General features: G+C 39.2%; 1 protein-coding gene across 1 annotated transcript in view; it reads right to left on the reverse strand.

Annotated features, from left to right (window-relative positions):
* Positions 1-1,325: 1,325 nt before the first annotated feature.
* Positions 1,326-26,917, reverse strand: part of SCAF4 (SR-related CTD associated factor 4) — a 47,758-nt gene continuing 22,166 nt past the window's right edge. The window contains exons 6-20 of the mRNA XM_033146912.1: positions 24,878-25,017; positions 23,861-24,037; positions 23,478-23,575; positions 22,962-23,070; positions 22,679-22,849; positions 20,235-20,314; positions 19,594-19,778; positions 18,985-19,085; positions 17,673-17,786; positions 16,879-17,035; positions 15,583-15,740; positions 14,254-14,407; positions 13,913-14,008; positions 13,638-13,826; positions 1,326-2,494 (exon numbers count right to left, since the gene is read on the reverse strand). Of these exons, the coding sequence (XP_033002803.1) occupies positions 1,674-2,494; positions 13,638-13,826; positions 13,913-14,008; positions 14,254-14,407; positions 15,583-15,740; positions 16,879-17,035; positions 17,673-17,786; positions 18,985-19,085; positions 19,594-19,778; positions 20,235-20,314; positions 22,679-22,849; positions 22,962-23,070; positions 23,478-23,575; positions 23,861-24,037; positions 24,878-25,017 (2,750 nt within the window). The 3' untranslated portion in view covers positions 1,326-1,673. The remainder of the gene's footprint in view (positions 2,495-13,637; positions 13,827-13,912; positions 14,009-14,253; positions 14,408-15,582; positions 15,741-16,878; positions 17,036-17,672; positions 17,787-18,984; positions 19,086-19,593; positions 19,779-20,234; positions 20,315-22,678; positions 22,850-22,961; positions 23,071-23,477; positions 23,576-23,860; positions 24,038-24,877; positions 25,018-26,917) is intronic.

Consider the following 26,917-nt stretch of genomic DNA (forward strand, 5'->3'; position numbering starts at 1 on the left):
ACAGAAAGCACATTTTTTTCGATATAGCTCTCTTGGCAATTGTTTACATGCTTGAGCAGGTTAGACCCTTGCTCACCAAGACTGACAATCTTACCTGAAGCCCTCTAGGTTGCAGTGTTGCCTTGAAATAAGCTTGGCTATATTGTACTTATTTTCAAATAAAACCTTGACAATAGCTTTGTCAACTTGTGTTAAAAACAAGGCAGATGAGATACTGGCTCTCAAAGTAACAGTGACAACTACTGTCAGTAAAAATGAGGATTAAATTATATAATCTTACTTGGGCTTTACATTCTAACACAGTCTAAATTAGCTCTCCATAGAATTTGGGGGAAGATATTCTCTACCTAACCTGCATAATTTAATTGTAAAAAGATCGTGTTCAACCATAGCCGTAGGTGTTAAAGAGTTAAGTTACTGATGTCAAATTTCAAAAAGCAGTTGCAGTTTCATGCCTGTTCAGTTTCCTACTTCATGAAATACAGTACTTAACTAGTTTTTAAAATTGAGTTTGGGTGCATCTCCTAAGCTGCTACTAGCATAGAAACAATGGTCAACACATGGAAATCGATGACACACGTATATGAAGTTTCTCTTTATTCTACTATTGCAAGATAACTGACCTACCTCACGTTCCACCTCCCAAAAAATTAAGGGGGGAAACGTTCTCATCATCTGAATGGGAACAGTAACTGAACTGAGCATGTCAAACAACCAGGGGGGGGGTGTGTGTGTGTAATTTTTCAATTTGCCAAGTACTGCCTGCATTTCAGAATGCAGCAGAGGGGCTAATAAGTCAATACTTGCTCCTCTAGCTTGTTACAAGCAATTTGACAGTAGTTATGTAGTAGACAAAACAGGAGAGAGAACATTCAAAAACAGATTGGAATATCGTAATTTGGTGCCATACCTCCCTCAAAAACACAATGAATTAAATTACAAAAAGGTGTGCTTTCCACAGGACCCAATGTTAAGCTTTTTTTAACAGGGAACTTTTTTTAGGGCAACATTTACCACAAAATCTATTGGATTGTGAGGAAAAACAAAAACAAAAGTGATTTCACTGCAAACACTAGGTTTCCTCTTGAAACATTTAAAGAGCTATTTTTTCCATCTAGAATAGTCATGTTAATTAAAATTCAGAAATCTAAGAACATAACTACCACATATACTTCATTTTTGTGAACTGTTACACAAACATGTTTTAACAGCTTTAAACAAAGTCTAATTTAGACTCCAGTACAGCATTATCAGTTCAAACTTTAAGATGTTGAACAATCCTTTACCACTTCAGTGCAGTGTAGGAAGAATAGCACACATTAAAGTTTGTTATGAAAATAGAGTTTATTAAAAACACATCCCTATTTGTTTTTAGGAGCTTTTACCGTTACCTTCACTTAAATTAAAAAAAATAGCACTTCTAATTCTGACTTGTAAACTTTTTAAAGTCAAAACTTTTAAAAAGTTACAGCAAAAAAAGGGTAATGGTTTATTCATTTCTTTTGTGTTATTTTTGTAGCTATTTAAATAGAAGGGAAGCAATCAAATTGCTTACATATCCCATAAACTATGGAGGAGTTGTGAAATAGCAAAAGCAAATATACAGCATACTGTACAACTCTAAAGCTCTACACTCCAATGTCACTTTTTTTTTCTTTGACAAGTATTCCAGTCTAGCGAGGAGCCTCTGTGACTGAGCCAGTAGACTCTTCAGGTTGTTCAAGAGATGAGGTAGTCTCAGATGTTAACTCTTCAGCAGGTTTTGCACCTGTGGGTTCAGCCTCCCCCTTTTTAAGTTCTGGAACAGAGTCTGTATTTTCCACTTTGCTGCTCTGGGGTTCATGGTTTTTAACACCATCTACCCTGTCTGTCAAATCTGGTTTCTCCTTTCCTCGATTTTCGTCCTTTTCTCTGCGAGATTCCCTATCTCTAGAATCTCTCTCTCTCTGTCCACTGAAACGCCTATTTCTTTCCTCCAAGTCTCTGTGTCTATCACGTTCAGGGCTTCTTCTTCCCCATTCTCTCCTTTCACGATTACCAAGGCGTTCATGATCTCTGTCATCATTGCGGTTACCATAGCGGTCTCGTTCATTTTCTATCCGATTTCCAAAAGACCTCCTTCCAAACCTTTCCTGGTCTCTATTTGGAGTAAACGGCTGCCTATCATTCCTGAACTGTCTTCCATCTCGATCATCGGGTCCACCAGGCCCCCCTCCAGGCATTCCACCAGGCCTTGCAAAGTGGCCAGGTGGGGGGAAAGGGCCCTTCATCCCATGAGGTGGAGGCATCCCAAAACCTCCTGGGCCTGGAGGTGGACCTCTGTGCATCATATGGGGAGGCATATGCCGAGGTGGCATCATTGGAAACCGTTGCAGATGAGGCGGTGGCATTCCTGGGGGTCGCTGGAGTGGTATCAAACCAGGCCGTGCACCCAAAAGGCCTGTGGAAGGTGTCTGTAGCCCAATCACAGGGCTGGGTGTAACTCCTTGAGTACCTGACAAACCAAAAGAAATAAAGTTGTAAATGGATGCAAGATACATTCAAAAATATATACAAGTCAATGTGCCAGAACCCCTATTTTTCTGCTGCTCCAGCAAGCTGCAACCTACAATCCCCCAACCAATTCATACACTGCAGGACTTATTCCTGACTTCCTCAACCAACCTTTGCTCCAACACAACTGCCTTCCCCCATTTAGTACCAGCATTTTCATTCAACATTAAGCTCACTTAAGTCCCATTTTTTTTAACACAATATATTTAAGCAGGTAAAATTTAACTCTCCCATTGCATTTGGTAGGATTAAAGAGTGCTCCAGTTTAGATGAATCATACCCAAATATAGCTAAAAGATATGCAATAGGAAGGTTTTTGTTATAAATGAAACACTTCATCACAAATAAAATTAACTCCCCTGTTTGTGTAAACAGTCCAAAGTAGCTTTCTGCAGCCCCCCCCCCAAAAAAAACTTTTTATACTGTAGTCCTACGAAGTTAGTTCTTCATGTCATCCATATGGCACAGCACACACATCTTGGGTTCATATGAAGCTCAAAGTCAGATAAAAAAAATTAGACACGCGTACAAATACCAAACGCATGTACAAAGATGAGAATTAGTGTATTCAGCTCAAAGGTTGCCAATATGGTGGGTATAAGCACCAGTGTGCTCACCATTACTGCCTATGGCACCTGCAAAAGGGCTCAGTAAATATACAAAATAATAATCCACAATGCATGGCAGGTTGTTTTGCTTTTCCTGCTTAGCTCCCGTTTGCACTGGCTTAGCCCCCTCAAAATGTCCATATTTCATTGGATTGGGTATGTACCCTCCTATTAGTTCTGAACAGAGGTGCAAGAGAGCACAACAGTGGCCGACATCGGTTCTTGTTTCCTCATTGATGGGCGGAGGGGGGCATGCCTACACCATTTTGTGGTCCTATTTTCAGCTATTCTGGATATAGCACTTTTTATGTATTCTTAATTGCTGCCATAAGCCAGGTGGAATAGAAAAAAAATCTGTATTTCCAAAGCATGAAACAGGAGGTGCCTGCTGAATCAATTCCACAGGACTGGGCCAATGACAGTAAAGGCTGTGTTGATGTGAAATGAGCCTGGCCAACCTGGGAGACAAGCAAAGGCAGAGGATCTGAGTGACTGCACTGGGTTATAAGGCATTGGGAAACCCACAAGATGTCCTAGACATAATGCAAGGACCTTGAACCTGGCTCGGTAGTAGACGGGCAGCCAATGCAATGGGCAGAGAACAGGCAAATAAATTTGTATTTTTTCTAGCGATTCCAAGAGAGAGGTAACACATGAAAATATGAGTCTCCACTCCCTCCCCAGAATAGCAACTAGCTGTATTTTATCCTCTTTTAACATAACAAAATCAGAGTTGTACTAAAGGAAACAAACTTTGATTAGACCCAAAATGGTCTCTCTCCAAAATGGCCTTACGTTTCATCTGACATGTATGCTCAAAAGCATAGTACAGTAGTCTTTTGGTCCTGCAAATTTTAAACCTTTTTCCAGGATCAAGACTACATAGAAATAGCAACTTTTTGACAATCTATTCATATTACAGTGGACGCTTGGGTTGCGAATGCGATCCGTGCAGGAGGCACGTTCACAACCCGTACTGCTGCGTCTGCGCACGTGTAGTGTTTCTGTGCAAGCACCAAAACCTGGAAGTAACCCGTTCCAGTACTTCTGGGTTCAGTGTGTTCGTATCCTGAAAACGTGCAACCCACAGCGAGCGCAACCTGAGGTATGACTGTACCAAGAGTCTTCCACATGGGTTGATAGTAAGCTTCTAAAGAATTAAAGCTTCTAAAGAATTGGCAACTGTCAGCTTCCTGTCACCTTTAAGCAGCAACAAGCTTGATAAGTATTTTTCAGAAGAACCATGGAGATTTCATAACTTCTCAAGTGTCATTATTCTCTTTTAACTGCAAAGTCAAGTGGTCAAATGCCTAGGGAAATGGTAAATGACCCCTGGATGGTTAAGTCCAGTCAAAGGCGACTATGGGGTGTGGCACTCATCTCGCTTCAGGCTGAGGGAGCCAGTGTTTGTCCCACATCTTTCCGAGTCATGAGGCCAGCATGACTAAACTGATTCTGGCACAATGGGACACAGTGACAGAAACCAGAGCACATGGAAACGCTGTTTACCTTCCTGTCACAGCGGTATCTATTTATCTACTTGCACTGGTGTGCTTCCAAACTGCTAGCATGGCAGAAGCTGGGAGCAATGGGAGTTCACCCTGTCTTGCGGATTCAAACTGCCAACCTTCCAATCGGCAAGCCCAAGAGGCTCAGAGGTTGAGACCACAATGCCACCTGCATCCCTTTGGTCAAATGCCTATTGGTATGGAAGCAAAGGGAGCCACTAAAAACAAGGGAGTAGCTTGTATATATATTCTACCTAGGTTTAAATAGTATTTAAGATTCTAAACATTTTTGAAAAACATGCCTGCAAGAACTTGTGAGTTTCCAAGTTTTATGGAATGTTAATGACCATTAAGCCTGCAGAAATACTACTAAAAACTAGGCTACCCAGTTTAAGGGATGGTATTTCCAATTCCACATGGAACACACACAACAGTAACTTTTCTTGCTTGCTACGACTACTTTTGGGAGGCAGGGGCAGGAAGCCAAGCTACTGCTCAATCAGCTACGGTAAAAACCTTAAATTTTCCACCTGGAGAAGGGGAGAGGGTTTAAATCAGGTGAGGCTAGTGTGTGGAGTTCCAGATATTGCTAGATTCCAGCTTCCACTATCCCTAATGGCCATGCTAAGCTGAAGCTGATGAGAACTGGAATCCTACAAAAGATGAGCCAGTCAGGGAAACTATGCAAGTCATCTATTAATTCTGTGGTTCAGGGTAACTAAGACAGAGGAAACCAGAGAGAAGATTAAGTGGGCTGTTTAAGTCCCCAAGAGCTTGTAAATAGTATTCTAAAGGGACGGAATAGGGTTGGGGATTCATGCTACTTACTTTTGCTGTGTGGGTGTGTTACATTTCTCCCTGCACTACGAGGAAGAAAGGGGGGGGACACATCCTTTTCCATTTTCTGCTGTCAAAAACCATCTAACTCCTCCCACATTTGAGCCAGTCTCAAATGGAAACCCTCTAGGACCATACAGAACTGCTGGGAAAGGCTAGGGTATGCACAATTTCCTCATCTCCTCCTTACCTTACAACCACCCCCCACACACAGACCCACACAGACCAGGAACAGGACTGCAAGGTGCCTATTCCAGGCTGGCTGAAGCAAAGAACACTCCTTTGAAGGGATGACAATATGCTGCAGAATTATCTTATAACTTCCTCTTGCACTTGTCATATTAAGATTTGTTCCATGAAGCGGAAGCTTATTTTCCCATGTAGCAATATATGCCATTTACTCAGAGTTTATTAGTAAACTTCCCTTAAGAGTCATTTTCAGGTTATGATAGGAAAAGTGACAGCTAAATGGCATTTACAACATAAAGAGTTCAGCAAGTTTTCATGCTGTATCCTAGATATTGAAAATACCTGTAGGCTTAATGAAACTAAGAGATGGAATATGCACCAACTGTTGAAATGCAACAATGTAGTGAATCCAAACAGTTCTTGAAAGAGCAATGCAGAAAAGATTACGAACTAGGCCATCATTTATCCTAGCACAAACATAGTTCTGATTTCTCTGTCCTTGGATTAAAAGTTCACTGATTCGAAAGCCATGCCAAGAAATTAAAGTTCATATACTTGCTAACTAGAAAAGGTAAGCGATCCCAACCCACTGCTAGTTAATGTTTCACACAGCAGATATTTTGTAATTATTTGCTTGAACTGATTATATCTGGCACAAGCTAGCTTAGCTTTTTCTCCAGCTGAATTTTAGCTTGGTTTCAACTTGGCAAGGAAGCTACAACTTGAAAGCTTGCACACCATTCTTACCTATTTTAACATTCCTGTGCACTGGCCATTACAGCAGAAACCATGCTTTATACAGTGCTGATACACTCATTTGGACCAAGTTATTGTTTTTACTAAATGTGGTTAGATTTGTGTATGGTTTTTTAAATTGTTAACTGATGGATGACTATTAAATATGCTTTAGACACATTAAAGATATAGTGGTGATGACAATTTGCTTTGACTGGGAGAAATACTACATTCATACCTGTTCTCTATTCCAGAGTTTCCTGTTAATTATAAGACTTGTGGCCAGTTCTCATAATCATTGTTTTGAGAAGTCATGGTGCATTTGTTTCACATTGGGGTAAGTGCACAACCCATATGCATTTTACACAAGCAGGTTTTCTTGCAGTATCCAATATAATAGTATTTCCCAGCTACACTTTCCAAGAACTTTGTAATCCTGCTGTGATTTGGTTGGTCAAGTGCTTTGAACATTTTTCTGTAGCAGACTGAATCCCCTGTCACATTGCTACAAGTTTTTTGGAGGTGGCAAGGAGTTTTTGTGCATTTTCAAGTCAGGGTCTCCTACCGCTAAACTTATGAATGTGTTTATATAAAATTTCCAACTCTTCAGGGATCAGCAATCTTATATTCCTAAAGTGTAGATGCGCATTTTCAATTCCCCAAGCTCAAGTCCATATTTCTTTAGCAATACACAGAAACCTAGACACATGAACTCATTTCAGTGTTCACCTGTCTCATGAGATGGGAGTGTAAAACAGCAGCAAGATTATCCCCCTTGCCAAAGTGGCAGTACTCATGTGCCACACAGAGGATAATATGCTAACTGAACATTGTACTGAACGTGGAACACAGGGATGTGATAATTGCAGAACACTTAATATGTGGTTGGGGAACCCTTGACAATTAAGTCATGGAAGAATAAGGCAAAGAACCAGTTCTCTAAACAACAATTGGGGTATGAAAAGTGGAGATGTAGTATTTAAATACAGCAAGGCAGAGGTGAGCAGACATCAGGTTCGCAGGACTGACTTTGTTTTGTACTAGGACCTCAAGTTCCACCAACTGGTACATGGTGCAAAAAACACACTTAGAATTAAATAATTTGGAGCCCAGGAATTTGTTTAGAGTATCAGAACTGAACGGAGCTTGTAGTCCTTCCACACAAACACCCACTCATTACCTCAAGCTATCCTCATTTCAGCAATATACTATGGGGTGAGGAGAGCCATTTTGCAGTGACTGTTATGAGACAGAAATCTTAGCCAATCTACTGCAGTTCACATCTACCTGTGGATCCCAACCTATTTCTTCCCAATCCTGGACTAAGATACTCAGATAATAATAGGATCAACATAGTCTTCTGAAATCTTCCTCCCTGTTACTCATTTAATGAACTTTTAGTTTTAAAAAGTCAACAAAATTTAATTACTTTTAGTGCTGGCTTAGAACAAAAACTTTTTCATGTCATTTTAAGTCATTAAGTAATAAGCAGAACATAAATGAAACACATGTCACAAGTAACAGAAAAGATGACAAGCTAAAAAGAAAATTTGTGGAAATTCATAGATTAGAATGCAACCAGAACTATGTGTTTCTCTCTCCCATGAATTGCCTGGTGTGAAGCTTGGTGTTTGCTTTGACTAGTCATTTCCAAACTCCAGAGCCTTAACTTTTCTCTCTCCCGTGTGGATTATCTGATGAGAGATGAGGTTTGCTCTACAACTGAAGCCATTACCACAGGCCAGTGGTTTCTCCTCTGTGTGCGCTCTTTGGCCAGAGATTTCAGAGACGTCTATAACTGTGTGTTATATCATTTGATATGGAATCTTCAGCTAGCAGACTGATAGCTTCACAATTATGGGATGTCTTTGACAAGCTGAACAAAATAATTATTGAATATCACCGAGTAACTGAAATAATTCCCCCCTCCCAGAGTAACTCATCATTTATCTTAAGTCTCTGAATGTTTTTAAAAAGAAACACCTGACCAACAAATTAATTAACGTAGGCTGCTCAAAGGAGAAAACATTAATAAAAACTCAGATATTAACCCAGAAACAATTTGCAAAAATCTAATAGTGTAATAATGTAATGTTATCAGTCACATTGAGTTGGAAATTGTACTGTAACTGAATTCCTATCACTTTGAACAATCACAGAACTTTTGAGTATCTGAAAAGCAACAGGAATCTTATAAGATATAAATCTATAGAGGATTGTGTGCATGCTGTGACTCCATTCGAGTGCAGGGGGAAAACCATATTGTGACTGTAGGCACAGAATTTAAGCTTCCCAAGATTATCAGTTTTCATTTAAAACCAAGGGGCGGGGGAACCTAGGCCTTATGCTTCCCTTTTCGGATCATGAACAAAATAAATTATACAAAATTGGTTTAGCTGCATAATTCATGCAGGTTGCAGAGTTCATATTTTCTTAGTGCAGAATTTCAGTTACTTCCTGTCAACATTTACAGAAACAATGTAGTATTGTGAACCTATGTTTATGTATATTTCAATTCAAAGTTACATCACACACTTGTTTAATCATTTAAACTCATAAAACTGTGGACTATTTGCAATTCAACTTTTAAAAGCTATCAAATCCGCATTCCCATGTGGAAACATTACTTGGGGGATCAGCCACCCCCAACTTTTCTGGAACTGTATCTGTAAAAATGGCAGCAATCTAGGACCCTTTTTCCTGACACATCTGGAAAGCATTTATAGTCCGTATGTCACATTTCTACATGGCAGAGCTGGCATGTCACTTGAAAATGCTTAGAATGTTGTCAGAAATGTGTCTACATAAGATACTCCAAAGCAAAAGCAACTCTGGGTAGTCTCCTCAGAAGAATCTTCCTGATTTCCATTCACGTGTGATGCATTCTTCCATGTTGTTCTCTGTACAGAAGATCCTCTCCCCCCAGTACAGTTTAGGCAGTTTTCAGATTAAGTTATGTGCCTCAAAATTTCCTTAAGCTATGATTTCATAGCCTTTAAAACATGAATTTATATGCTATTTAAAATCACAGGAACTTTAAAAATCTGAGAAAGCTTTTCATTAAAATTACTGCATAGAACTAGTTTAGCTTTCACAGGCCTTGAATGAAATACCTAGCAGAAGCTGCTTCCACACACCTTTAGGTATTATGAACCTCTGTGGTTAGCGGCATCCAGAAATAACTACACAATATGCATAGGGTTATAGAATCCAGTTGCTCTTAAAGAGGATTCAAGTATTATAAATGTGAGGATACTGCTGCTAGAAAACCACTTTTGAACTGGGCTGTCTCCAAACCACAGGCTCATTTTCAAGAGCAGATATGTAGATCCAGCAGACTGTATACAAGTTCCAATGCCAGTAAAAGTGGCAGGCTTCCAGGCGTACTTTGCTAGCACAGGGACCACGTAATATGCCTCAACCACATCAGTACTTTTCAACATTGGCGCAGCATGTGGCTCCAACCATATAGCAGCAGCTGTTCAGCCATGCCTCACTTTGTAAAATCTGGATCAAGTCTGAGTTAACTTATTCAGTATGTATATACAACTTCATTAAATGGCAGCTGATTGTCAACAGTGAATATTGCAAAAGACCCTGAAGGAATGGGATTTGCTTTCTGAAACGTCAAAACCAGGCTTCCTCAAACTCGGCCCTCCAGATGTTTTGAGACTACAATTCCCATAATCTCTGACAATTGGTCCTGCTAGCTAGGGATCATGGGAGTTGTAGGCCAAAGAACATCCGGAGGGCCGGTCAAGACATTCTACACCTCGTCAGACTGAGAGCAGAAATTAAGACCGACACATTTGGAAATGTACAATATCCTCTCATGATCTGCTTTACCCAAACTGTATGTGGAAGGCTCAGGTCAATCCTGTTTAAATACATCTGTTTCATTTAGTATGACTACCAGATAGGATACCTGGAAGAACTCATGCAAGCATTTGTGCACAGGAATCAAGATTCATATTGACAGATGAAAACCAGTAATTAAGAAGTGGATTCTCTGCATTTTTATTTTTCACTTGAGCAAATTCCATCTCCCTTTCAGGAGACTGCCAGCTGGTGGTGCCTTGGCAATTCATATACTCTTGCGCTTCATCCAACTCCTGAGCAGAACTTGATATGACACTGAGATTGTGCCCTGAGCCACCATTCATGTTAAGGAATCAACAGATTGTTGTTGTTTTTTAAAATTTCTACTTCAAAGACCACTGATATAACGATCAAGTGAATACAAGGTGCCATGAGCATGAGCCTGTTCTGAAGTATTAATCACTGCTTTTTGCAAAAGACTTCTGAGAGGCCCAAATAATGTACTTCTCATTGGCATCACTACTGCAGTATGTCATATGACCTCCATTATGTTCAATGTGTGTAAGATGCCAAAGCATTAGATAGGTGTTAATTTTGAAGAGTGGTACCTCCAGTATATTGATGACACCGTTTTCTCCCTTCTTTCCTTCAAAGCCTGCCATGCAATTTCAGAATTTATATGAATTTATAGGAAGTAAGCAAGTAAGCTGATAGAAACAGCCTGGAGAAAAATGAATTGCGCAGAGTTGGTAGTCCTTATGTCTTGATGACATCTATTGCTTCCTGCAGTTCTTTAGCCTCAAGATGTTCGGGTATTCTGAATTCATTGTTACATGTCTGATTCCATGCAGAAGTTAGGGATATTTATCTTACCAATTTCCACCTGCAATGCCTCAGAACTGTGATCTGTCAAGCAGGTCCTCATACCATTCCCCATAAAACTGAACACTACTTTAAGTAAACTTAGATATGTTGATCAAGCATGTGTAGAATGTAGTCACCTTAACTAGAGAAATGAAAGTTTGTTAAAACACTCCCATATCTCAGCCGGATAGCTATATAGCTTTCCAGGCATAACTGCACAGATGTTTTTTACATCAGTCCCTTAACTGCTTTGCTCCAGTTCAGCTTAAAAGGAAACATTTAAATTCCCTCCAGATTTTCATGTAGCACAACAGTACCAGGGATCATAGAATTTGTCTTCCTAGAATATTTCCTAAGACCAGGCATTGTGACATTTGGGTAATCATTTTTTTACATTTACAAAAAAAAAAAACCTCCCCCCACAGAATCACTGATGACAACAATTATGCTTGTACAATTATATGTGATTTCCAACCATCTTGGCTATGAGTCCTGGAAAACCTGCTCCCTGTCTTGTAGGCCTTTTCCCACCTGGCCTGGGAGGGCAGAGCCTTGACTGACTCCAGCTACAAAAGCTGAGGCTGCTGAACAGAATCTCAGGCAGTGGTCGTGTTTAAGGCGTTTTATTGGAGGCAGGGTTGATACTGTTGTTGCTCTTTATTCTTTGTATCTCTATTTTGGATCTTGATTTACATGGAAATTATTCAATTTGCTTGTGTACCTTTTGATGTTTTGTTTATTGCTTATGACTCCTTTTGTTTTGTTTGTAGTTATGTAATTTTGTATACTGTATGTTGCAAGTCACCTTGAGCATGCTTTTGACTTTGAAAAGGCAGCATACAAATAAAATTATTGATTGATTAATCATATGTATATGGCATATTAAGACAATATTGTGCTTGGAATGCTATATATACAACCAAAGCTGTGGAAAATATTCACAATGTGTTGCCAACAGCTGGCATATTCCAAAGTGGAAATAAGGAGGTTTCAAACCAAGAGAAGTGCAATTCTAGCAAAGCTTTCCCAAAAAAGTTGTGGAAGCAATAATTCAGGTGATTTGGCAACTGATCGTGATACATTTGAGAGTTGTGTGATAAATGAGGTCTTCTAGACAGACAGTTTGGGCCCAAAATAACTCCACTCTCAATGCATTATCCCCTTTCCTGGAAATGTGGAAGAGTATGGAATGCAAGTCTACACAGGTGAGAAATTCAGGTGACAAAATGGTAGACAATTCTTACATAAGGAAACGGACGAGGAGTAGGAGGAAAGAAATGGTAGCAATGGCATTAGATGGTTACATCTTTCTTGTATGCTCAGGTTCAGACCTCTATATTAGGATATGTACAGATGTACCTAATTGTAGCTGTGAGCACATTCACTGCATTTGGGCAAATGTACAAGCTACTGCTTTGAATTGAGCTCAGGAGAAACCTGTTCTGGGTTTCAGGATAAGATGTATTTGCACACCACTGATTGCCTGACTCTTTGTGTCAATCATAAAGCTACTTGCCCATTCTTCTGAGTTTAAAAAGTGCTATTTTTTAAAGAAAAAAACCTCAAAATGCCATGTAGCTGAGCAGATAAACATACTAAGTGTCTGAAAACAAAAATCAAACTTATGCATACAAACTTACACATACCAATCTATCCTGAAACATGGAGAAGGAAGGACCTAAGTGAGAGGGAGGGGCCCTGCTTCCAATCTGAGGGCTGAATTGCTTCATGGGCAACACTCTAGAGGCTGCATGTGAGTGATTGGGGTCAGAGGCAAAAGTGGGTGAAATAATAGATGTGACTCTTACCTTGATATAGTAAACCTCATTCCAGCTATACAGAAGTGAGAGGTTTCTGTGTGCATGCACATATACTTCTCTATCCAAAGAGTCATTACCATAGTTTAAGGACAGATTCCAGCAAGCCAAAAACACTGGAGGGCATAAAGCATGGCCCGAAAGGGGTGTGGCCCGAGGAGAGAGAGGGTAGCCTGAATGGGGGTGTGGCCTATGGAGAGGCCTGAGGGTTAGAGAGAGAGGCCTGAGACATGCATTTAGCCCCCAGTTCTGAGATTACCCCAGAAGCAAAGGGGACAGCAGAAAATCCAGATGATGGGAATGAATGTTCTAAGGAATAAAGGCAGGGGGAAAACAGCTCATCTTCAGGATCATCTACACACCTACACCCACTCATGGTTTCAGGTATTTCTATACACAGCCATAGGTGACCCGGGGGGGGGGCAAATCTCTGGCAAAAGTAAACCCAGAACCCAGAACCTGCTTATATACTTCCTGAGTCCCCTGGATTTGTTTTACTAAAACGTACCTAACATAATCATTTCACAATACTGAATCACTGCTTCAATCTTTCATTATTTATAGTGGCACACCGTTAAATGCTTTACTCCCCACCAACTTAGAAAGGAAAACACTTTGATTTCTAAAATGTTGACTTCCTAAAGAATGAGTACTTCTGAAAGAAAGAAAAAGCACATATATATCCAGCAACTGAAATGGGAACTTACCAAGGAGTGGAACTGGTTGGGTGACAGAAGCTGAGATACTTGTAGAAGTTACAGGTGGCAGAGCATTTGGATATCCTTTGGAGCCATCTGCATTTTCAGCATTTCCTCTAGCTGCAGAAACTACTGTTGGAATGGGGTTTCCCACAGAAGAGTCTTTTGTAGTGTCTTCATTTATATTGGCCACAGTAGCTAGAACAGTGATGTTAACAAAGATATTTTAAATGGCATACACTTGCATTACCATCAACTTTAATAACATAACAAATTAGACTTACAGTTTGGGATGTTTACTCCTGGAGAAGGAGGAACAGAGACTGGAGGAACTGAAACTGGGGGGTTAATAGGTGGCGGTGGTCCAGGAGGAAGGAAACCTATGAAGACAGAATAACAAAGCATCACTACAACCGAAATTCTTTATATTTATCCTTAAAAGGAAAGGAGCATCTTTCCACAACTTGATGCCCTACATATGTTTTGAACTACACCTCCCATCCACCCCAAGCAGCATGGCAACGGTCAGAGATAATGGGAGTTGGAGTCCAAAACATCTGGATGTCACTAGGTTGTAGTAGATTCACAATTCATATGTATGAAAATTATGAGAATGTTTAATTACCTGGAGGCAAATGCATTGGGTTGAAGCCAGGCCTCAAAAAAGGTGGAGGTGGAACTCCAGGACCAAATCCTGGAGGTGGCATTCCCATGGGAGGGGTAAATGTAGGTGGCTGAAGTGTACCAACCATTGGAGGTCCTGGCTGATGTGGTGGAACCTACAGTGGAATGAAAAGATTTACTCACCAATTAATTCTACAGCTTTCTACCCATAGATATTGACTTACAGAGCACAAAGACTTTGTGTAACATTTTAACAAAGCCAACTATTAGAATTCTCTCTCTCTCCAAATAATGTGTAGACGCTGTATCTTACTAAAACTCTTTTTGAGTGGAATCATTTACATGTGAGATAAGCAACCACAAACGTTCACAAGGAGCTTTCTTTGTAGTTGTCATTTTGGAATCTGCCATTAGCTAATGAGAAAAGTTGCTTTTAAAAATGAAGAACATGTTTGCATTGTTGTGTGCTGAATAAAAAGCAATACAGAAAGCTCCAGCAGCATTTAAATCAGCCTTTCTCACCCTGATGCCCTCAAAACAATTTAGGCCACAACTCCATCAGCTTCAGCCAGCACCACCAAGCTGGCTACAGCGGATGGGACAAACAATCTAAAACATCTAGAGGGTAACAGGTTGGTGAAAGCTGATTTAAAGATTCCCTTGCTTTTAAGTGGTATCTTTAGATTGTACAGTTAAAACTTCACCTCTTGGCATAGGATCTTCAATAAAAGATCTATAATTGGACTGATCATAGGTAAGAAAAAGACAATTTCACTTGCATAAAATCTTAGAGCAGTTAATTTATCAGATATTATGCACAACTATAAGAACTGTTTGAAAGTGTTTTTAAAGTGATTTCAATGAAGCTTGCTTTTCAACTAATGCAATTAACACATAAATCAATAGTTTCAATGCTGATGGCCCTGCATGTTTTGCCATTATTTAACCAATTTGTCAACAAGTTATCAGGTTAAGTTAAACCTATAGTCCTTATGTAATCAATCTAAGGCTAAATTCTCACATTTACACAACAAAGATACTTAACAGTTTGTACCACATGATTTCTTCATTTGAATGCGCCATCAAAGCAACAAATCCTGATATTTCTTCTGTATCAGGTATACTTTTAGTTAGTACTAAACTTTGCTGTATGTTTCAAGTGTGAATTTTCATCATGCAAAAGCTGTACTGTAATACCATCATATGGTATGTGTGTCAGCATGTCAAAACAGTGCATGAAATTGCATCTTACTTCTCAATAACAAGATGAACCAAGCTTTAAAATTTCCATGTGCAGAAATGAGAAATCAAAAAGAGAAAAACAACTTACCTGTGGTGGAGGCACTGTTATTGGTGTGGGCATAGGAACAGGCATTTGAACAGACATATTTTTAGCAACCGGAGAAGTTTGTTCATTATGTGCAGCGTCTCCCGCGCCTCCATTCTGGGCTACTTGGTTTTCTGACTTTTTGGGAATTCCTTTCCATTCTACAGGAAAGATATAAACATCAATTACAAGAATGCAAAATATTTAATCTCATTTTCTACCTTATAATGCAAGTGTGAAGTCTGCATTAATTTAATTAATGCATTAACTGATGATATGTATACATCATGGCCAACCCACTTATCTGTCCCAATGGCAATCACAAATACTATCTGAATCTGTTTAAGGGTGACAAAATACAATTTTTTGGAATGTGCACATAGTTTGTTCAGCAAAAGCACTATTTGTTTGAAATGTTTATCTTGCAGCCCCATTATCTATCTTTATAACAGGCACATAGGGTAGAATCCAATACTGCACAAGCAGACTTCCATTCACACAACCAAATTTCACCTTCCTCTTCCTCCTGCAGCTCATAGGTCCCATTCAGCTCCATTTATCTGATTTTTTTTAAGAGTGCACAAAAAAATCTGCATTTAAATTTTATGCACCTTGTACATAACATATTTTTATGTAAAATACGAATTTCCTCATAAAGTATGCATTTTATCAAATTCTATTAAATATAACTATTTTTGTGCACATTGAAATTGTATTGCATTATCTGCATATGTGTGTAATTGGACAGGGAGCTGCATTCCATACCACAAGCAGGTACAGAAGCAACAAATCAGGTAAAAATTGACTGAACAAATACCTCCGCTATCCCTAATTATCAGCCCTCTATCACACTACAGTGGTGCCTCGCAAGACGAAATTAATTTGTTCCGCGAGTGCTGTCGTATAGCGGAAATTTCGTCTTGCGAAGCACGGTCAGAGGAAGCACGGCTTTATGGAAAAAAAACCAAAAAAACTGCAAAACGTTTTCGTCTTGCGAGTCATCCTTTCGTTAGCGAATGCCTTTCGTCCAGTGAGTTTTTTTGTCTAGCGAGGCATTCGTCTAGCGAGGTGCCACTGTACCAAGTAAGCATTAGAATATAGTAATTTATGTTTGAATTAGATTTCACGCTCCAAGGGGATTCACGTTCAAGTGAAGTTCTACTTACAAGCATCTCCTAAAGTTCCACCCCAAAGCAAGCAGAGTGAAACAACTGACTTTTTTTTTAACAGATTCAAATTATTTCACTTGTAAGACTTTTCCTTAAATAAATATTTGTTTTCCATATATTTATCTCTTACCAGGACTAAGTGTTTCATTGTCCAGCATTCCTCCTTCACAGAAGCTTTCCAGATCTTCAGGCTTAACTTTACCCCATGGGATGTAGGTAACGCCTAATTCTACATCCCAATACTGCTTATAGTCTGGTTTAATTCCTTTATTTAAAGCCCATGCAATCTGAAGGAAAACAGCAACATACCAGTGATTTCCTTCCTACAGTGAACCTGTACTTGTTCAGCACAACTAAAGTCAGAAAGCAAAACGCTTTACCCAAGAGTAGACCCACTGAAATGAATAGACCTAAGTTTGTCATGTCCATTTATTTCGGCGGGTCTACTCTGAGTGTGACTCACATTCGACACAGTCCACATACAATGGGAAATCTGCAAAGAATAACATATCTAGCCCTGTGAAAAATTCTTGCAACGAGATGACCAAAGACAGTGTCACTTAATTAAGCAATCCTATGCAAGCCCCCAAATAACATGGTGCTCCATTCTGTTTGTGGGAGCTCACCATGTGGCTCATCCATCACATAGCGTTATCATAAACAAACATTTTCCCCACCCCGAGCTGCATTTTCTTACCGCTACCAAATATTTTTTCAAAAACCCTTCTGGATTAATTGATTGCTATGGATGACAGACAATAGTGTCTGCAGCAAAACCAATTTCTGTTTGCACAATGAAAGTGCTGCTTCCTCTCTTCTCTCCTGAAAATATTATTCCACAGAAATCTTCTTTAGGGAGGGGGTTGAGGGACAATGTGCATTTCATCCTATAAGTTAAATCTTTACTGAAAATATATCCAATACCTTTATAAATTTCTGATTCACTTTAAAGTTCCCACGACTCAGTTTCTGAAGAGCACGGTATGCATCTTGTCTTTCCACCATAACAATATAGGCACATCCCCTTGGTGGTATCATCTGTTGTAAGCATAAAAACATTGCACTACTATTAAACAGGAATTCCCATAAATTTTGCAGGGGGAAAGTGCAAAGTCACAAGAAATTTGTTTGAATGTACGCCTTATTTCCTTTTAAGGCATAAATCAGTGGAGATAAACCTTTAGCCCTCAACCCTAACTGTCAAAGGTCTCAGTTTGGTCTGCAAGGCCATTTGCCACAAACCATGTCCACTTGACAAACACATGATATCATATGTGAGCTCCCTGTTAATACTGATCAGAACTGACTGGGAGCCCCAATGATCCCAGGATGTTCAGCAGTTTCTCCACTAGAAACTTCCTCATGGTGCAGCTCCCTCTTCACTTGCAGGAAAAGGTTTGACTTCAACTCACTACCTCCAAACAGAGCAATTTTCCTTTGCAACAAGCACCTTTGAAGTCAGTCTGTGAATCCAAAGCACTTTCTGAAAATGGAGAAAGCAACCCCCCCCCCAAATACTCTACTCTCAGCTGCTCTAGGCAGTTTCCAACAGGGAACTCACCAGTGCAGCCAATACCAGACATCTGCAGAGGAAAAATTCTCCATTTACGGTTTGAATCCAAACCACTTCCTCCAAATATACTTCAAGGGAGCTGATTGGCGATTACAGCAAACTCCTTTGAAAGCATGCTCCCAGCACCAATTAGCACACCTATGAAGTAGGTTGCTGTAATCAGCGATTATATAGACTTCAACTTCAACTTTAATAACTGTCCATCACCTGATTTCCTGCACATCTGTCAAAGTTGGACATGGAAGTAGGGAAGTTAAGGATCCTGCCCACTGACCAGATCCAGTTCTCTACTCCTGACATAAACCAAGATACAATGTCTGTACAGCAATAGAAGAACTGGGACTTGCATGTTTTTAATATTTGTAAGTTCTTATAAGTTTCCGAGGAAATGCAGCAAACAAATAAAGTCCATAATTAATATTCTGTATCTATTACTAGTATTCGGTACTGTTTACATCAATTTCTCACATCAGAACATTGAAAATGTTGGCTTTTAAAAAATCATAGGCCTCAAAAATTTTAGATACAAGTTTTCAATTTGTTTTTAAACAATTATACAAATTTGCTAGCATGTGTTGCAAAAAAATACTACATGAATCACTCAAAATGGTTTCAGCTGGGTGATTTTATTTTCTCGTAACTTGTATTTTATTTCATACTCACATTTATAGATTCAATTGGTCCAAACTCTTCTAGGAGACCTCCAACATCCTGCTGCGATGTTCGTTTATCCAACTGGCCTACCCATAGTGTTGTACTGCAAACTAAAAATGTGACAAGTCAAAGGTGACTGGCAACTTGAATCAGGAGCTACCAATAATTTGAAAAGTATACATTACATCAATCTGAATGGGTGGGATCTAGAGTCCTTTGAGCAAATGGAAAGCTCTTCCAGTAGGAGACATTTCTCATTTCCAAACTCTGGATGACAGGCTAGAGCTTGTCATCATCACCAAAAACAGGACACTACTAATCATGGTGAAATTAACAAGAACATTTGTGCATTTCTGGCCCATCTTTTAAAACTATATACTGTACTTAGTTTTACTACACAGGTGGCTCTCAAACTTTCAGAGGACTGCAGATCAGTAATAAAATTGCACTAAAAATTGGATTTAACACAGTGATGCAGAGTATAAGTTTGCCATTCTGACTTTGCCTACTGTTCCAAAGTGCTATCTTACCGGAAAAAGAAAGCAAATACAAAAACACATTTGACAGCATGTATTAATACTGTGCCATCTTGCTAAGTAATACAGAAATAATACTCACCACTAACAGTTTCTGTTTTGATTGGAGGAAGGCCTTTTGCTCTGCGCTCTTTCTCTCTCTCCCTTTCACGCCTTTCTTGGGATCGGGATCGAGGGGAATGGCGGCGCCTGTCCCGGGAACGGGAACGGCGATGGCGTGATCTTCTAGTCCGAGAACCAGACCGTGATCTTCTCCTTTTGGGTGATCTAGTATTTAAGGAAGATATTAAAAATACAGAGTAAGTTTTGAATTTGTAGGTAACTTGCTGGCTGCTACTGAATTCTGCCTATCCCCAAATCTGAGAATGGTTATTGTATAAGATCTATAAGTGAAAACTTACCCTTTTAAGATCTGTATTTCTGGCTATCACTGCCTCAAAATGCAAACAAAACACCTCTAAGAAGCTGAACATGCCTTAGAAAAACCACACCCCATTTGTCCCTATGTATGCCTTGTATGAAATCACAGAATGCAAATGATCTATTCTTGAATGTAGCAGTTACTGAATGGCAAAGCATAAAACCATAAATAACAACACTGTAGGATAAGCCATTAAAAGCTTGCAGCTTTGAGATTTTCACATTATTCCTGTATCTGGATACCCTTTAGTATCTATTAGTGTATATAGATATATAAATGTACATGTAATTGCTATTTTTTACCTTGATGCAGATCTAGATCTTGACTTTCTGCTCTCATGCCTCTTTCCTTCGTGAACAGGAGGCTGATCCACTTCCATTTCCTGGGGGGAAAGGGCAAGGATTTATTACCACAGCTGTTATTCAATTTCACTTTTTGATCAGTTTCAAATTTAAAACTAGACAGCATTTAAAATGTAAAGATTTTCATTTGGTTCAAATTACAATTCATATTCACTTATACATACATAAATGTACAGATTTTAAAAACATGATTCCTTAAGAAAATGCTGTTTAAGTGGTTTAATTAACATAGATAGGGGTGTATCTTACTAAATAATATTTGGAGCAAACCTACTGGAATCAATGGACAACGGGTGTCATGATTAACTTAATTTCACTGATTTGACTAGGTCTACTCTGAGTATGCACGGGACGCGGGTGGCGCTGTGGGTTAAACCACAGAGCCTAGGGCTTGCTGATCAGAAGGTCAGCCCCCGTGAAGGGGTGAGCTCCCGTTGCTTGGTCCCAGCTCCTGCCAACCTACCAGTTCGAAAGCACGTCAAAGTGCAAGTAGATAAATAGGTACTGCTCTGGCGGGAAGGTAAACGGCATTTCCGTGCGCTGCTTTGGTTCGCCAGAAGCGGCTTTGTCATGCTGGCCACATGAAACAGAAGCTGTACGCCGGCTCCCTCAGCCAGTAACGCGAGATGAGCGCCGCAACCCCAGAGTCAGACACGACTGGACCTAATGGTCAGGGGTCCCTTTACCTTTATCTTTACTCTGAGTATAAATTTAGTTGGATACAAACTCTTGTTACAAATGAAAAATAGTAAGTGGTGGCAATAAATCAATCATTTTGCTTCAGCAAAATGCTAAACTAATCACATTCTATCTAAAGTATTAGTTGTAAAATAAGAAGAAGAGTTTGGATTTGATATCCCGCTTTTCACTACCCGAAGGAGTCTCAAAGCGGCTAACATTCTCCTTTCCCTTCCTCCCCCACAACAAACACTCTGTGAGGTGAGTGGAGCTGAGAGACTTCAGAGAAGTGTGACTAGCCCAAGGTCACCCAGCAGCTGCATGTGGAGGAGCGTAGACACAAACCCAGTTCCCCAGATTATGAGTCTACCACTCTTAACCACTACACCACACTGGCTCTGTAAGATTGACAGGAATATCCAACACCCTTGCTAATCCATATATAATTTGAGCTGAAAATAGGTGTATTATATTATCTGAAGTAACTAAGGTATTTATATTTCTAATGAGCAAGTTTAACTTCTTTAAGTGAAAACAAAATAAAATAAAAAATTCCAAGAACAAACTTAGTTGGTCTCTAAGGTGCTACTGGAAGGAATTTTTTATTTTATTTTGTTTTGACTATGGCAGACCAACAAGGCTACCGACCTGTAACATTCTTTAAGTGAGAATTTATTACCTGCCTATTCTGCCCAATAAAGAATTATGCAAACTGAAAACTTCTACTCAGTGCAGTATAATGGATACCTCAGTTCAATTAAGAGATTTCTGCTCTGTTAGTTACTGAACAGTGAAATCCTAGCATAGATGTAATCTATTTACAGTAGCTTCACAACTTGTGTGAGGGTTATGTTCAGGGAGATTGGGCAAGCACCCCTACCTGTCCCATGCTGGCACGATGAGCAGACATTGCTCCACACATATAGAAGCTCTCCGTCTTGCTTATGGGGTTCTGGGAGGGTCTCATGGGAGCTTAAAAGCAAGGCGGAGAGCTTAAAAGCTCTTTCCAGAGTGGGAAAACCTGGTACCGAAATAACTTTTAAAAAGTTCTCTAGCCTGTGTATGTTTCATTTCCGTGCTTGCAGCGAACTGGCCACCAAATACGTAAAGCTGTGATTGTGCAAGTTAAAGGTGTGCAAGTTTTTTTTTGCAAAACCATTAAACCATTGTTCCCTGGGTTGAACGAAACAGGAGATTATAGTCAACAGAATACTTTCTAGTTTGTTTGCTGGTTCATATGAAGGAAAGACATAAAGAGTCTGTGTGCACTGCCAAATGTTTGTTCATGTATCATCTTATTAAGCCAAAGTATGATTGTCTGCATATTGCCTATATTGCCTTTTTGATCAAGGACTAAAATTGGAGATACAATAACAGTAGATTCCTTCACAAAGCACATATTAAAGTACACATATTCTAGTGCACATTAGAATTTTTTTGAAAAGATTAAGGAATTAATCTACCATACCATCATAATGTTCTGTCGCCACCACTTTGGGTGACTAAACATACTAAAACTCAGTACTCTAAAGGAGTCTAACCTCTACTGGAAATCTAATGTGACAAACACACCCAGATAAATAAAAATTGGGTAAGAAACAGTGACCGAAGCATGCGCTATGGAACTCTTGTGAACAGTCCTGAGATTTCTTCCTGGGTGCGACATATGGCATTAGGGCTGGGGGAAAAGATAGCAAGTTATTTACCTGCTGATGTGTATGTTTCTGTGTATGTGGTTCACTTTGTGCTGGAAAAGAAGGCTGGAAAGGTTGTTGCACCTGGGGTGAGGGTTGCATGCCAGGCTGAGCCATGGGAGGAAACTGTGATGCAGGTAGAAGTCCATAACTTGGCATTTGTCCATTTGGAGGAAGTGGGACCTTGTAGAAAAAAGTATAGGTATTTTCCATTAATTTAAAATCAAGAACAAGCTTTCAAAGTACTGCATGTCTAATTATTAAGTACTGCACATAAGGGAAATGTTTTCAATACCTGGTGAAGCATAGGTTCCTGCTGCATTCCAAGCACTCGTTGCTGATATTGGTCTATATTTGGGAGCTGGGCATAAACTGGCTGCTGCATACTTTCACCCGGAAAACCACTGAGCAATAAATATGAGATTTTAAAGCAGCGTTTTAAGGACATAAAATTTTGTACAGTAACCCAGGCTGCCTTCAGTGCTCCCCTCCCCATGCATTTCCCCCCACTCCTTCTGTTGCTTTACTTTGTCAAGACTCTGCAGGCACATTAGGGATGGAAACAGTATTCTAGCAGTTATAATGATGGCACTATTTAAGTATTTTTTAAGCTGTGGTGGTAATATTCTCAACTGTAACTGCAGGATAGGGGCTTTTTGTTTTGCTTATCGAACTGATGCATATCAAATATTGCATAATAAAGGAGTTCAAAACAATGAAGTCTAATGAAGAGAACCTATGTATGCAACATTAGGCTTCTACAATGTCACCTTAAATTTTAACATCTACTGGTCTGACTCATAAATCTTACAATGTTGGTTGAGAGATTGCAGGAGGTGTTGGTTCCTCTTTCTTGGTGTCTTCTACTGCTTCTGGTTCATCATCATAGTCAAATCGATCCAACAGCTTCTGAAACATATTACATTGAGCCAACTCTATTTTCTTCAGTAAGTAATGAAAGACAAGTAAACAATATTAATACCACTGACAATGTAAGATCATTTTAAGTTTTGCATACCAAAGTACGGTTCACCAGAAACCAGAAAAGGGGGAAGGAAATGTCACATGCAGTGGAGGTGGAATCAAGGCTCCTTGAATACTTGTTCTCATAGCATGAAACAATAATTTGGCATAGCATTCCACAAAAAAACAAATCACTGAGTAAATTCCCTTTCAGTACAAGAAAAATATTACCTTATCAAAAGATGTCTTTTGCTCAGATGCTGAGAAATCATGTTTTTGTTCTGGTGGTTGTGTTGCTGTAGTCTGCAGCTGGGCAGTAATAGCATGGACCTGAGCCATTACACTGTTATCTATCACAGGAGATTGAGGTTTCGGAGGCTGCTGAAAAGTCTGAAGAATCTGTTGGAGCTAAAATAAAGAAACTGCAACTATTAATATCCTTTCAGTAGCACCTTAGAGACCAACTAAGTTTGTTCTTGGTATGAGCTGTTCTTGGTATGGTATCTGAAGAAGTGTGCATGCACACAAAAGATCATACCAAGAACAAACTTAGTTGGTCTCTAAGGTGCTACTGGAAGGAATTTTTTTATTTTTTATTTTGTTTTGACTATGGCAGACCAACATGGCTACCTACCTGTAACTATTAATATCCTCTTAGGAATGACCATGAAAACATCAGAGGCATAATAAATGTACAATTGATGCCTTCCAATGGGAGGATGTCTGCTCTCCCCACCCTCCAATCAGGCAGCAGTTACTGCTATGCCTGGTGGGCATTATGGCACAAGACAGCTGCTCTTGTGGCTCCTCCTCTGCTATGTGTTCTTAAAGCTATAAGGGAGCACAGAGGTAGCCACAATAGACATCCACAAAAGAGAGCTTTGCATGGAAACCTAGTAAAGCACTGATTATCACATCTGCATATTCACACTCTCTCTTCTGCACTTAAAAGTCTACTAGTGCTCAAGAGAAGTGCTAGTGCTATGCAGATGAGTAGACAGCTGGCAAGAGAATAGAAAGGACATTTCTTACTCGAGCAGACAAAGGTCAGACATGTTATACATATGCATGATTTATTTTCAGACCAGATAAACAGCAGAAATATTGATCTCACTATTCACTAATGCAATTCACTAACAAATTTCCACTAATGGTTTTAAAATAGAATAGTTATATATTCTGCATTAGATAACCATCTTATTAGCTTAATTTGAATTCTGTATTTTTGAACAAAAAGTCTCTGCTTGCCTGTTGTCCTTGTGTTGTCTGAAATAACTGGGCTACAGCTGCAAAGGCATCAGAACTGGGCAATTGCGGCACAGCAGGTACTGAATTAGAAGCAACTTGAAGAGGCTCAGATGGAATTGCTGTGGCAGGAGGTGGTGAACCTATAAAATAAATTTAAATGCAACATTAATATTTTAATAATTCCTACTTATAGCATTGCATTTTTACACTACAATGTAAGTTTTTAAAAATCAAAACCTGGATGGTCAATTTGCAGGCAGGATTCTCAAAATTAGACACCATGTGGCCAGTTTCAATGTTTCATTGCCAAACACCCTCATGCCCTGCATGCCACAATACAAAGTATGTATTTTATTGTATTTTCCTATTTTGGTGGAAGCCACCCAGAGTGGCTGGGGAAACCCAACCAGATGAGTGGGGTATAAATAATGAATTATTATTATTATTATTATTATTATTATTATTATTATTATTATTAGGGCTAGGTGAATATATGCCTGTAAGTATATGTTAAATATTCTAGGGACAAACTAAACTTGACAATAATCATGCAAGTGATAGTTACATAATTGTGTTCTGTACAGTAAACAGCAGCCACAGGTGAGTGGGGGCAATAATTAGGACTACAGCAGAGGCAAAGGGTTAAACTTCCCCACCAAAGCCTCGGTCTAATTTTGAGCCCACTCATGGTTATATTTTGTGGTGCTGTTTCTTAAATCACACAACTTCTTTTTGCATGATTATTATCATGTCTAGTTTCATCCACAGTCCCATATAAACTCCTATCTCTTTCTCTGTATTTCAGTAATATATGTCTTGGTCAGGCACAGGCAAACTCTGGCCCTTCAGATGTTTGGGACTACAATTCCCATTATCCCTAGGTAATAGGACCAGTGGTCAGGGATGGTGGGAACTATATTCCCAAACATCTGGAGGGCCAGAGTTTCCTATGCCTGGTCTTGGTCATACTTCTGTATAGAAAACCATGATGACAGTCGATTGATGACAAAGTTCAGGAAAGCCTTTTTGTAGCTTAACGAGCCTACAGACTACAATTTTTTCGGGGAAAACCAAAACCTTTATAAAGAATATTGATGATTGAATGGATATATGGAGATCTGCTAGACTGTTTAAGGTTAATATACTATTACACACACACACCAGTATTATTAATGTATTTGCAGCAATTTGAATACCACAACATACAAAATACTAAAGTTATATGCATTCCTAGAGGTGTTTTTTGTCCATTAGCAGTTTTAAAGTGCTTACTATTTAAACATCTCTAAGTGGTATACAAAAATATCATGAAAATAAAACAGTAGCAAAGCAGTATTAAAACAAACACAAACAACAGGAAAAAATAAAAAAGAATTTCAGAAATAACAGGATTCAATCTTATGGACCAGGGAAAGCTTGGACAAAAAAATATGTCAACATATATACATATCAGAAACATGTAACAGATTATGCTTCACATATAGCAGAGGGAAGGACATTTCACAGTGGTAGAAAATACTACTTGAGAACCAAGAATTTCCCCAGATCTGGGGGAAACGATTATGCTCGAAAAATGGGAGAAATTGTGGATAAAAGATATGAGGTTTACCCCGAATTATGATTTAATTGAAAACATATATAAAATGCAATACAGATGGTATTTGACCCCAACAATGTTGGCAAAAACGTATAAAGGAACCAATAATATCTGTCGGAGATGTAATAAAGAATTGGGCACATTTATGCATATATGGTGGAACTGCAATGAAATCAAGAAATTTTGGGGGAAATTATATAATGAATTGAAAAAGATAATTAAGTACTCCTTTTAAAAAGATCCTGAGATGTTTCTGCTAGGAATGCTAGGCGATGAAATCAAGGAAAAAGACAGATGTGTGCTAATGTATGCGACTACGGCGGCAAGGCTCCTAATTGCAAAAAATTGGAAGAGCACATTGGTACCAAATATGGAAGATTGGCAAGTCAAAATGTTATCATATCAAAATATGGTAAGGAAGGTAGGAGAAGCTAGGGGAATAA

The sequence above is a fragment of the Lacerta agilis genome, chromosome 4 (genome assembly GCF_009819535.1).
Source record: "Lacerta agilis isolate rLacAgi1 chromosome 4, rLacAgi1.pri, whole genome shotgun sequence".
Taxonomy (NCBI): Eukaryota; Metazoa; Chordata; class Lepidosauria; order Squamata; family Lacertidae; genus Lacerta; species Lacerta agilis.